Genomic DNA, 13,025 nt, shown 5'->3' with positions numbered 1-13,025 from the left:
CATAAGCAATGAACCAGCATTATTCAGGCCTAGTGACTTAGCCTGTTGCTAAGTGTATTAAAACACTGTCAGACATTCCTGCATGTGCAGTTCACAAACTGCATGAAATACATATGAATTATGCAAATCAGACTTCTCCCAGATCATTCTTTAAGACTGGTTTACGCATGCTCAAAATGAAGGACTTGTTGCCACCAGTGTCCGGAGAATTTTCATTAAACCACAGCCCAGTAATGTCACTTAGAAGCAAAGCTAAGAAAAATCTTTGCACTTAAATTTAGTTACTACTAAAGATGGTTCCTCACTCAACACCCATCTGTACTGAAACCCAAATTACCTTCTGTTTCCACAGAAAGTAATTCCTCCTTTACATGGAAGTATAGTTTTTACACAAATCAAAATGTTATTCCCTTTTTCTGGGCTGAATCATAGAACTAAAATGGAAAATTAAAGTCACTGAATTAAGCCTTTTGCAGTACAACAATGTGACCACATATGTGTCAGACCAAAAATCACTTCTGAATATTTTACAGTAACTAAAAAAAATATAACAAAGTACCAAGTCCTTTTAGGTGGAATTAAGTACAGATAACAAGAAACCAAAGGAAGTACCTATGTCTTCTGCTTCAACAGTAGAATTATGTTACCTGACATTTTACCATGACATTAAGAAATGAACCTACTCCCTGCTTCTGAGGAGCCTCAGCAAACACAAATATCCACCTTCAAACAGGGTAATTATCCCTACCTTTTTCTGTCTATTCATTATCCAGGGAGAATGCTCCTTGCTGAACTGGTGATCAGCTTAGTCCTGAATAAACAAGCAAAACATGATGGATATGATAGATGGAAGGTCTTAATTCTACTGGAAACAATTACCTTGTTTTCCCTTTTCAGTGCTCAGAAGTACAGCATGTCTGACGCTGTCACTTGTGGATGCCCCGTGTCCCTAGAAATATTTAAGGCCAGGTGGGATGGGGATTGGAGCAACCTGGTGTAGTGAAAGGTGTCCCTGGTAGCAGAGGAAGTTGGAACTAGATGAATTTTAAAGTCCCTTCCAATGCACATCATTCTGCGATTCTGTGGAATCATCAAGTCTTTACCTTCTGGTTTTAGAGTTCAAAGTTTCAGAATGCTACACAAGATGATATACATTAATGTGTTAATAAAGCCATCTAAAAGAAACTCCACTCTTAAAATCAGTATATTTCTGCTCCTGATATAATAGAAGAAATCTTGCATTTTTTGTGTAAATAGAGACATATTTGGGGGGATTGTCCTTTAAATAGTTACTTTTTTTTTTACTATATTATGAACACTTGATTTATTTTCCCCTTACAAGTATGGTAAATCACACCAGATAAAAATGTCAAGAAAAGTCCCTCTTAATAAACATATTGATAGGATTTACTCTAAGTGCTAAAGCTGAAATGTACAGTTCCTACCCTAAAGCTGACAGGCTGTTGACAGATGTGTCTTTGCATTAGTTTCATGAACACAAATATTTCTGCTGAGTCTATGCATTGCTTAGCTGTAGATGTTTTATTTGTGTGACAGGTCATGTGCAAGATCTTCTGCAATTTGCCTCAGTTTAGCTGAACCGACATTCTGCATCCAAAGGCAAAAGAAAGACAACTCCCATCTTTGATTACACATATGCAATCTGTACAAGTGCCAAAGATGACTGTGACTGGCACATGACTTGATTCTGTAGCGCACTGGTGTAGAGCTGCTTCTTTATTACGTTAGACAGGTACTCACAATTTTTTTGTTGCTGCTGAAAGGATGAATTGGAATCTTCACTTCCAGATTCTATTGAATAGTTCCTGGTGCTCTCATGGAAACCACTCCTATGGCTATTCACTCTATTGAACCATATCATGCTGGACTGCTCAAAAGTCAAATAAAATCAGTTCTGGGGAGCTCACTGCCCCAGGGAGTGCAAGAGACAAAGCTCACAAAACAGCAAAACTGGGAATCTTTGCAAAATGCCAATTCTAATGAGTGGCTTTCACAAATTATCTTGTGATGACAAGATACAATTTCTAATATTTTCTTGACTCAGCTATACTTGATTTCTAATAGGTATTGCTATTACATACTAATATGTATTACTAATGCACAGCACATAGGAACTAAAAAAACAGGCATAGTGGCAAGCAATACTTTTTCTTTGGATGAACAGGCATCCACCATTTATATAATTTGTAGTGTTCACATAGAGATAGAGAATATGAGAGACAAGCAAGTGGAATTGTAATGCAACCACCCAGCTTGTTGCTCGAAAATTAAATGTGCCACCACTGAAAGTAATGTTACCTCGATATTTTTATTATGTGATTAGCTACGAGGGTGCTTTTCAGCCTTTCACTTATTCTAGATAAGGTAAAATGCTGCAATAATTTTCTTTATAAGGTGCATTAAAGAAAATAATTATATTTCAAGCAACAGTTCTAAGACACAGAGAGATAATTTAATTATCTTAGTTATAGTCTCCATAATATCTCCCTGAAATGTAAAAAAAAAAAAAATTCTATTGGAAGAAATGCATGATTGATGAAAAAGCACTGTCTGAAGGACAGGTTATCATTTGATTGTAAATATCAGAAAGAGATCAATTTTAGTCTTACACTTTTAGTGCCACCAATTGGGTAAGGATCAAATTTTTTGCTCAATTGCCATGAAAAAAGCACCTGTGAATCATATATGAATACATAAGCACCCTTTTCACCTGCACTGTTTATGAATGCAGACAAAGACATAACCCTGATTCATGAACTAATAAAAAAGTGATGGGATATTCATCCATGTAAAAAATATTCATATACATATTCCATTTCCTTAAGGAAATGAAAGATCAATCTTTCATTTCCATTTTATTCTTTTATGTTCAGTTCTAGCAAATTCTCTTTCTCAGAGGGAGCTGTTTTATAAGTTTTTCCGTACTGAACTCCACTCTTTTGAATGACATAACTGTCCCCTTCTATTTTTTTTTTTTATTTTCCCTTTCTATTTTTTTTTTTTTTTCTATTCAATTTTTTTAACTAGGAAATTAGGAACTCTACAGTCAGGAGCCACAAAAGTGTACACAGAAATTTAACACACTTTAGTTGTTGTGGGCACTGTACATACACAGAATGAATAAAAAACAGCCCATGTCAAAAATATTTCAAAGTAAAGGCAGCATCTTACTTTCACGCTTAAAAGGATAGTCTAAAAGTGATCTTATATTTAAACTTAAGTATAACAACACCATGTGGCTCTAGCAACAAAGATGTAGAGTTGAAAAAATGTCAACAAGGTTTACGCTTTGCCAACAATGAAACTGTGTATGCTTTCACAGAACTCTTGAACGTGATAAAATGTACAAAAGAAATCACTGTCCAGTCTTTCTTGTGCTTCACAAGAAAACCCTAAACCCTTCACACAGCCCTAAACCCATGGTATAAACAAATGGACATGCTGAGGGGAATACTGTAAGTCTTGTGGAAACTAGATAATTTAGGTCTTGTACTATAGAACTGTCCTTCATAACATAACTGGATCGAGTAATTGAGAACAGAAACTGATACAGAAACTGCAGAAGTATTTTACACCCCTGTTTCCAGATGCTGATGAAGTCAGTTGATTACATTCTTCAGGATCACTGTAAATATTTTTCTTCTTCTTGGCCATGTGCCTTTTCCTGCTTTAAACTTCACATACCTGATCCCAGCATAAGCTAACTGAGCCTCAGACACATAATAACCAAAACTCTATCAGAGAGTATAACAACCTTAATGCTTGACATAGCATCAAAGCTGAAGTCAGCTATGATGGTCATGGGAAATTTACCAAGCAGCTTCATTGTTGTTCGGGTTCAAGGCAAAATTGTAAACAGCATGTTGGTACAAAAAGAAACAATGGTGTAAAGCTCTTTGTTTTCATGTCTCTTTAAAGAGTAATGTATGTGTTCAAAATCTACTGTAAAGACCTTTAAACAATGAGTTGTTTATAGAATTCAACATCCATATTCATGGATATCATATCATTGTATGTTGATACATATCATTGTATCCATAGAAGGATAAAATTTATATCAAATATATGTATGTATCTGTGAAACAAGTGTACTGAATAATTTGTTCTCAGAAATGGGTTTACTATACTTTTACAATTATATAACATTTTACAATATTATACCTATACTCCAATATTAAGTATATTAATATATTAATCCATGAGCAACCTTCTTCAAGATGCTGTACCAAGAGCTCTACATGAAATTTTAGTGCTCATGCTATTTTCCCCCACTGTGCTTATTGTTCATTAGCAAAAGATGTTTAAATGGAGTGCCAATGCCATAACTATGGCTTTCCCTTCAAACTTCCAAGTACTGTTTTCCAAGCAGTAATAGCATGAAAAGCATTTAATACTGCACAAATACGTGAAGCTGCAGGAACTACTTACAGTGGGAGCCTTTGAGGGTATAACAAAGACAATGTTGCATTTGAAAGCCAGCCAAATTATCAGAGAGAACAAACCCTCTTTATGTTATCCAGTCTGTACTAATCACTTGTATTCACAGATAACTGAACATGAAAGTTAAATATTTCTGAATGGTAACTCTTCCAGAGTTCTGAAAAGATACTGATGCATCAACTGACAGAAGGGAATGGTCTCAGATAAAAGGACAGCCAAGAACATATCTTACTATAAAGCTATTTTCTTTTTTGCCAACACTTATTTCTTTAATTCATAAATATCAATCTAATTCCCAAATATGAAATCTTACTTCTCAAGGAAAAGAAATACTGCAGAAATTAAAATTTTGATCCTACTGATGTCAGCCTCTTCTGACCCCTATAAGAAACAGCCCTCAAAACTTGCATAACTTCCTGATAATCCTCCTTATCCAAAACAAACAAATTAAATATGGATTTTTGATATGAGACTGGTCTGGGAAAGATAAAAAATGTACACACTGGGACACAAGATTATCTACAGAATCACACATGGCTAAGAAACCTCATGAAGGTCAAAAAGGACAGCAAAGTAAAGCAATTATAAATCTGGTGTTATCTGTCTTTCAGAAGGCACATGCAGTAATTTCAAGGTAAATGCACTACAGACTGTGGCACAAGAGCTGGATGTTGTATGATTAGAAAGGAAATGGTTTCAATTCTCTGAAGAATTTTCAGGAAGCCAAATACTGGCAATGAATTGCCATATAAAACACAAAGTGCCATCCAAATTAGGAAAATGAACTTGTTGTGTTACTTCCTGAATATTAGTAGGACTGTAATATTGGTTTCTCTGTTTCCTGGCAAAGCAGTGAAGGAAATAGCCATTGCTTTAGACAGCAGATATTCCTCTGGACTTTTCAGCAATGTGTGCAAAAAGACTACATACACATGTATTGGAAATGAGTGTGTCTGTCCTCATGCTGTACTGATATCTGTAGAATTGCATATTATAAAAAAAAAAAAAAAGCAAGCAAATACTTCTTACCATAAAACCCTCAGTGTACTGAAACTGAGCTCTGGAACTGTCTTCTGCTGTGGGACTCAGGGGTTTAGGATCAGACATAGAGCGTTGCATCATCTTTCCTGCCTTTGGGCTTGATGGAGGAACCTTGGCCATGTCAGCATGCAGCATCTTCTGAGGGCTGATGTCATCAGTGATGGGTTTCTCATAAGGTACAAATGCTGACTCTATAACTTTGCTTGGTGAAACGGGTGAAATGGGTGAATAGAGAACTTTGGGGGATTTGGGAGGGGAAGGGACTACCTGTAATGTGGAGTCTGGACGAAGGTGGGATGAGTATCCTATCTCTAATGGTGTTGGACGTTTTTTATCTTTCTGAGGAGATGAAGCTGACAGATATTGGGGACTTTGAGTGTCTGATGCTGTCTCCGTTTGACATCCCAGACTTTCTCCTTTATATGTCTTTTCTGGAGCTGAAATATGCTTTATGATTTCAACCTTAGCATCCCATCGGGCCCTGATTGAAGGTGTTCTTATTGTTCCTACAGGTTCTGTTTGCACAGAAATCTCTGCCACTGTCTGAACTGCAATACTAGATACCTTGGAGAATGGTTTAGCTTTGTCTGCCTCAGTGGTGCTCTCGCTGTATTTCCCTACACGAGGCTTCCTTCTGGATCTGCTGGAAAGATCCCATTCATCCTGATCTTCATCATCTGTCTGAACACTTGTATCAACACTCTTCTTAGATCTCCGCCTCCTGTTGGTGTAACCTCTGTCTGCTCCATCTTCATCATCAGTTTGCACTCCACTGTCCACTATTTTTTTGAAACACCGGGGCTCTCCTTCCAGGGTCTCCTCAAACTCTTCATAAGGACCACGTAATTTTGGCATAGAACTTCTCTTTTTCAATTGTTTTTCCTCTCTAACATCAATATCCTTAAGAGACATTTCTGAAACTGAGCTTAGGATACCAGACCTGGGTATGTATTGGGTAATGCCATCAGTCTGAACTGTATACCATGCTTGACTTTGTGGAATTTCAACACCCAGCACTCCTGAAGCTGTAGTGGTTGTGTCATCAGTAGGCCAAAATTGGCCATTTTCTGTGCTTGCATACTGTCCCTCCAAAAGTGTTTGATCTGTGGTAGTTTGTGGTGAGCCAGTTCCTGAAGGGTCATAACCATACTGATATATTTGACGAAGTTTTTGCTCCTCTAACTGTTGGTGGAGCTGCTGTTGGAGTTGTTGGAATTGTTCAAGCTGCAATTGCTGCTGCGCTAATGTCTCTTGTCTCATCATAAACTGAGCTTGTCGTTCCTCCTCCTGCTGAAATAAGAGATGATGTTTCATGGATTGCAACTCCTCAAGCTTTTTTTGCACCATAAACTTTTCTTGTTCCCTAAATCTTTGAATTTCCTGACGTTCCCATTCCAGCTCTTCTGCAAAGCGCTGCTGCTTAATTTTCTCAAGCTCAAGAAGTTCCCGCTCCAAATCAAGCTGCTGCTGTTTGCCTTCTTCAGGGGCAATGAGAAGGGCAACCTCATCATCAATTACATCTGTATAAACTTCAGATGCTGTAGTTAAAGCAGGTATCAAGCTGGTTGGCTCAGTGGTAATAGTTTCTATAGAATGAGGTGGCAACCCTGTCTCCATACCAACAGCAGTAATTGCTTTATCTTTTTCAGCTGCCACAGTTGTCAAGAAACTATATGATCTTGGAAGTGGTTGAGTCTGTTGCAAAGTTGATAAAGAGGGCACTGAGTCAATTGTTTGGAGAGTAGGTAAATCTCTGACACTTGTACTGAAAATAGAACCAGGTTGTGTGGTGATGGCAAACGTGGATGGGATTGGAGTTGCTACTGAAGAATAAACAACACCATTGGATGACCTTAAAACACTTCCAACGCCAAACTGGGAACCCACAGATGACACCATTCTTGCTTGGGAATACTGTGGTGTACTGAGCCCAAGGCCAGAAATCTGCCGAGTCTCTGGATATGGACCTGTAGTCTTGCTTGAGTAATCCATAACCTCACCTGAAATTACAGGGCATAGTTACAGTCCAGTCCCACAAAAGAATGCTGCTTTTCGGATTCTGAAAGTCATCCCATCTTGATGAAATAAATGGGAAGGGGAAACTGCATGCAAATCTTCAGGTTAATGATATACTTTAGATGTGAAGGAAACAGCATTTCTGAACATGCAGGCACATGCAGGCACCTCTGTGCAAACACATACGTAAAATGAAGAAATGAAAAACACGTGTAATCCGGAATAATTTGTCACACTGTCCAAAAGAAAACAAAACAACAGAAAGAGGGGAAAAACAATAAAAAAATTATCCTGAAATGAGGTGAGGAACATCAAAATTATATTTCAAAGAAAGATCTGCTGCTGTGTCATACTGACCTGTAGTTACTCTTCCAGAAGTAAGATCTACTGCTGTATCAGTTGCCCCAACTCGATAATCAAAGCTATTTTTGCTTCTGTATGCAAATAGTCCAGCTTCTGATAAATTTGTGTCAGACATAGATGGTTTCATACCTCCAATTCCTCGATAGCCATATGACCCTGAACGATCATACTGATAATGGTCATCTCTGTAGCCAAAGCGATCTTCAGGAAGTGTAGTAGAAGGCTGCTGTGCTGTACAGCTCCTACCAAATGGCAATTTATAAACCATATCACAGCAGACAGCTCTTCTCCCTGCAGTCAGATCTACAGGCTTTTCATCATCTTCAATTACTGTTGTTACGATACCTGAAGATGTGTCATCCATTGTTACTACTGTTCTGTGGGATTTTGTAGTGCTAAGGTCAACTGCTCCACTCTCTGCTGGCTCCTGAGAAGTGGAGAGATCAGTCCAACCATTTGTAACACCAACAGGTGGCACAGTAACAGGCTTTGTAGCAGCCCACGTCACTGCCTGTGTTGAAGTACCTAGTGATAAATTTATTGGCACTTCATCTCTACCTACAGAGAAGGCCTGGCTGCCTGTTACTCTGTACGCAGGCTCAAAATGTTTGGATGTTGTTAGCTGAAGCGGTGTTGTCATCGCATGTCCCAGATCCACAAGGCTGTCTGTGCTGGTGGTGTAGCTCACAGTGGCAGTGCAGGTCATTACAGTTACTGTCTCAGTGACTACAGGCAGAGAAGTATCAGCAACACATGCAGTGCTAAGATTTATTATGGATGGCTGGACAGTACTTACTGGCCGTCCACTTGTGTCACTTGCTGGCATTTGCCTTCTTACATCCATGGAAACAGCAGAGAGATCCATACAGCTGTCCCTCATTTCAATGTCCATCTTAGTTAATGTGCGAAGATCTATGACATCGCCCAAAGGATGGAACCTTCCATTCTCTCTGTATCTGGGTTGATCTACAATATGTAGTGGCTCTGGAGGTATAGTAATAGCAACACTACCTAAACCATAACCAGGCACTGGACCCTTAACCACAGACACTGTGGTCTTGGTAATGTCTGTTGTTGCTACTACTGATTTTGAAGTAGGTATTTTTTCGAAAGTTGATTGTGTTGTCACAGGAATAGCTTGCAGCGCACCTGAAATATACATACTCTGACCTGCCATACTTTGAATATCCATCGTTTTCATGGATGTAGTAAAAACTGGTTGCATAGGTTGGGGAATCTGTTCTTTAGAAGGTTCTTCTAAAGGCCAGCTGGTAACAGCCTGGCTAGTTATAGCTTCAGTGGGAGTCCCAGGCTCAGATGGCAATGTGATGACAACATAGGTTTCCTGTGAGGGTTTTGCCAACCTTGGTGAAGATTTGTTAGAGTGTGGAGACAAAGGGGAAGTGGGAGATGGTATTTTGTATTCAGCTGTGGATACCAAATTCAGAGTCATACTTGAAGTCAATGACAAGCTTACTGGTTTGGGCTGTATTTCTGCTGGCTTATGAACAGCTATTGGGAGCGGAGGAACTGCTGGTTTAGGAGCAATTGGAGGCTTAGTTACTTCAGGGGGCCTATGACTGAAGACAAGCCCTGCTGGAATGGAGGATGGTTTGGGTGGTACAGGAGGTGGTGTTGGGGTGTATGTTTTTGTGACAGGTACCACATGATCCTTTAATACAGCAATGGACTCTAGTGTTGGAACACTTGTGACTGGAGGTACCACTGTAGGAGCTGTTACTGCTGGAGTTTTAATCTGTGATTTCTTTTTGGGATAAATGGCTGGCTTGGGTAAAATAGGTGGTGGTGGTAATGGTGGTGGAGGAGGTGGTGGAGGAGGAGGAGGTGGGGGTGGAGAAGGATGTGTAGAAGAATCCAAAGAAGAGCTTCTAAAAAGAGAGAATACTTTGGCTGAAACAGCAGGAGCTGAGGAAGGCACAGAGACCATGCTGGTCTTACTTACAACACTGTGAGTGAGTACAGATGTTTCTGATGCAGGCTCTGAAACTGGTATTGGTGTTATACATATAGGTGGTTGCTCAGATGCAGCATTAGTCAAATCAATCCTTGTCATATCAACACCCAATTCTTTGTGTGGCTCTTCATGATGAATTTTGACACTGACAGCCTCTACTGTACTTTTAGCTTTTCTAGCTGCTTCCTTCTCTGCTTTGGAGGTATCAAAGGTTATGGTATCAGCTGCATATTCCTTGGATTTTGTAACTGTAGGTGCCACTACTAAAGGTACAGTTTCAGGCAAACAAACTGCCATTTTCTCCACACTCTCTGCATCTGATTCAAGAGTTGGTTTTTTTGTGGCTCCGGCAATAGATTCATAAGGCATGCTCACTTCAGAGTACTCTTTTGCAGATGTTAAGGGAACCTGTGTTATTATCCTGACACTTTCAGAATCTGCTGGTTTACTTACACCATCTGCTGGACCTACAAAACCTGTGGTTGCACTATCTATAGGTGAGGAACTATCTGTGGTACAAACTGAAGATGTAGATGATGTTAAGGAAGCTGTATCAGAAGGTAAAACTGATGCAGCACCTTCTGATGTCTCAGAGTATGTCAATATTGATGTCTCATGAGAAATGATTTCTTGAATTTCTCTGGCATAATCTGTTAAGTATTCATCTTCAATTTCCTCTGCTGTAAAATGCTGTGTTATTTTAACATCTGGAATAGAAAGTGTTGTGCTACTGACCGGTGATACATCTGAGATTGCTGAAGTAGTGCTTGATGTTAAAGATGTACTGTCCACTACTTCTGCACCACCCGATCCCTTTGTATCAGATGTAGGAATTAAATCTGAAGCTGGCTGTGTTGGACTTGACCCAGGGGTTAGCTGCATTTTCTGTCTTTTCATAAGCTCTTCATAAGCAGCTTCTGCATCTAACAAATGCTTTTCCTCAATGGTAGAAGTTACTGTGCTGTCTAATACAACTATTTCATGACTTTCTGGGATAATATAAGAACTAGAAACAATATCTTCTTGAGGCACAATAGTATGTAAAGTCTCAACACCATAGTAGTCTTTCTCTAGATCACTAATTTTCTGTGGTTCATCATAGACCTGTTCTGAAGCTCTTGGTTTTTTCTCTTTTCCTTTCTGTTGTATATATTCACTGCTCTCATCTTGTCGCATAACAAGATTAGTATCAATAGTTGCATTGTAAGTATCCTCTACTAAAGATTCATAAATATAATCCTCTATTAGCATTCCACCATATAAAGATTCTTTTTCAAATACTTCATCTTTTTCATTTGACATTTGAAATGATTTGGACTTATGCATCATCTCCTCATATACCTCTTCAGCACTTTTTAATGTCTTTTGACCAATCTCTTCTTTTGGGAGTCCAGTTGATTGTTCATCTGTTGGTGAGTATAGAGAGACAGCAGTAGGCAATTTGTAAACTTTTTGCACTTCTATTATTTTTTCTGGGCTGATTTCAAAACCTTCAGGTTCTGACTCAATGCTGGGTGAATATTCAGAACAAGAAGATCTGTGCAGCTCTTCCATTTCTGCAGCCTGTCGTAATTCTTCTGTTGGAGATGCATCTTCAATGGGAGAAAGATTACTTGGTGGAGTCTTTGGACGTTCCCTTCTTCTCTGGGCTCTGAGTTCATCCTTGTCCTTTTTAGACTTTTTGCTAGAACTTTTTCTTTGTTGCTGTTCTAATTCACGTTGTTTCTCTTGTTCCTTTAGCAGCTCTTCCTCTTCCCGTAGTTCTTCTTCTTCTGAAGAATCTTCAATAGTGGGAAGAAGAGGACCATGTGTTCGATGCCTTGCTTTGCGCTGTTGTTTGCTCTCTCCTCCCAGTTTTTTGTGACTAGGACTACTGTCACTGTCTTCATCAAGTGATGACACTGAAGTAGGAGATGTACCTGGTGTGAAACTAGAAGCATGTAAACTAGAAGATCCTTCTCCTCTAGATCGATCTTCTGGTGAATCTGTAAGACTCTCCATCTCTAGCTCAGGCTCCTCATCAAAATATAAAATACCTTTCTGTTGTTCAGATACTTCAGAATATTTGTTTGTTATTGTACTATTTAGTTCTATTGTTTTGAAACGTCGAAGGCCTCCTCCTCCAGATACTGCAAGTTCTTCACTGTCTTGACTTTTACTTTCCCTGTATTTTGGCTCTGGGCTTTCATCGAAAGTCTCATCATCATCATCATGCCATGAATGTCGTCTTCCTGCATCCTCATCATAGCCTGCACTACTTTTCCGTGCCATTCTTCTGTGTTTTCCAGCTGTTCCTTTGGCTTTGCTTTTCACTTCTTCTTTCCTTTGGCTTTCAGCTGCACTGATCTCTTTGAGTTGATTTCTAATGAATTCATCATCTTCAGAACCTGAAGCATCTTCATCAGCACTCATCTCTATAATCTGCTTTCTAATGAAGTCTTCTTCATCACCTGATCCCTGACTGTCATCTCGTTTGTATTCATCACTGCTTGAAGAACCAACACTAGTTCTTCTTTTTCTCCTTGGGACAGGTGAGTTTTCACTCTCACTGCTGTCTTCCACGGAGTCATAGCGTTGTTGTCTCCTTGCTGATATGTCATCTCCTTCATGCTCTTCCTTGTAGTCTGCCCGGGCGGAAGCAGTTCCTTTGCCCTCTTCTACAATCGTTCCTTCACCTTTGATAGCTTTTAAGTCTTCCTCATCTGAACTGTAAGATTCCAGAGTGACGGGCAAAGGCTTTGTTTTAAGTTGATCCTTTGTCTGTTCGCCATATGTTTCAGAAAGCTCTTTGCTTTTTTCAGATTTTTCATCAGAAAGAGTGCTTGCCTGAGCTTCTAAAATTGAGAGTACAGTACTTTCCAATTTAGCTAGATCTGAGGGGCTTGGTGGACTTTCTTGTGAAACAGTTTCTTTTTTATTAGATTCTTTGAGTAAATCCTTTTCATCAGTGGGGATATGACTTGGAATTTCACCAAGTGAACTTGATATCCCGTCAGAAGAATACCCGGTGTCACTCAGACCTTGTGGACTTTTCTGTTGCTGAGAGCTTGATGTGTCTGATTTTTCATCCTCCTTTTCCTAAAAAAATAAATACATAATGCGTGTGTATATATTTATATAAAAATTCTTAATGTCTCCTGGCATTTAATTTTTTTTTTTCCAAAAGGTT

General features: G+C 39.1%; 1 protein-coding gene across 1 annotated transcript in view; it reads right to left on the bottom strand.

Annotated features, from left to right (window-relative positions):
• The window catches only part of LOC131572759 (protein piccolo-like), a 309,016-nt gene that overhangs the window by 155,533 nt on the left and 140,458 nt on the right, over nucleotides 1-13,025 (bottom strand). Inside the window, exons 6-7 of the mRNA XM_058826081.1 lie at nucleotides 7,876-12,934; nucleotides 5,491-7,502 (exon numbers count right to left, since the gene is read on the bottom strand). Coding sequence (XP_058682064.1) covers nucleotides 5,491-7,502; nucleotides 7,876-12,934 — 7,071 coding nt within the window. The remainder of the gene's footprint in view (nucleotides 1-5,490; nucleotides 7,503-7,875; nucleotides 12,935-13,025) is intronic.

This window comes from Poecile atricapillus, chromosome Z, assembly GCF_030490865.1.
Source record: "Poecile atricapillus isolate bPoeAtr1 chromosome Z, bPoeAtr1.hap1, whole genome shotgun sequence".
Taxonomy (NCBI): domain Eukaryota; kingdom Metazoa; phylum Chordata; class Aves; order Passeriformes; family Paridae; genus Poecile; species Poecile atricapillus.
The sequence above is the reverse complement of the archived record's forward strand: the minus strand, read 5'-3'. Positions and strand labels throughout refer to the sequence as shown.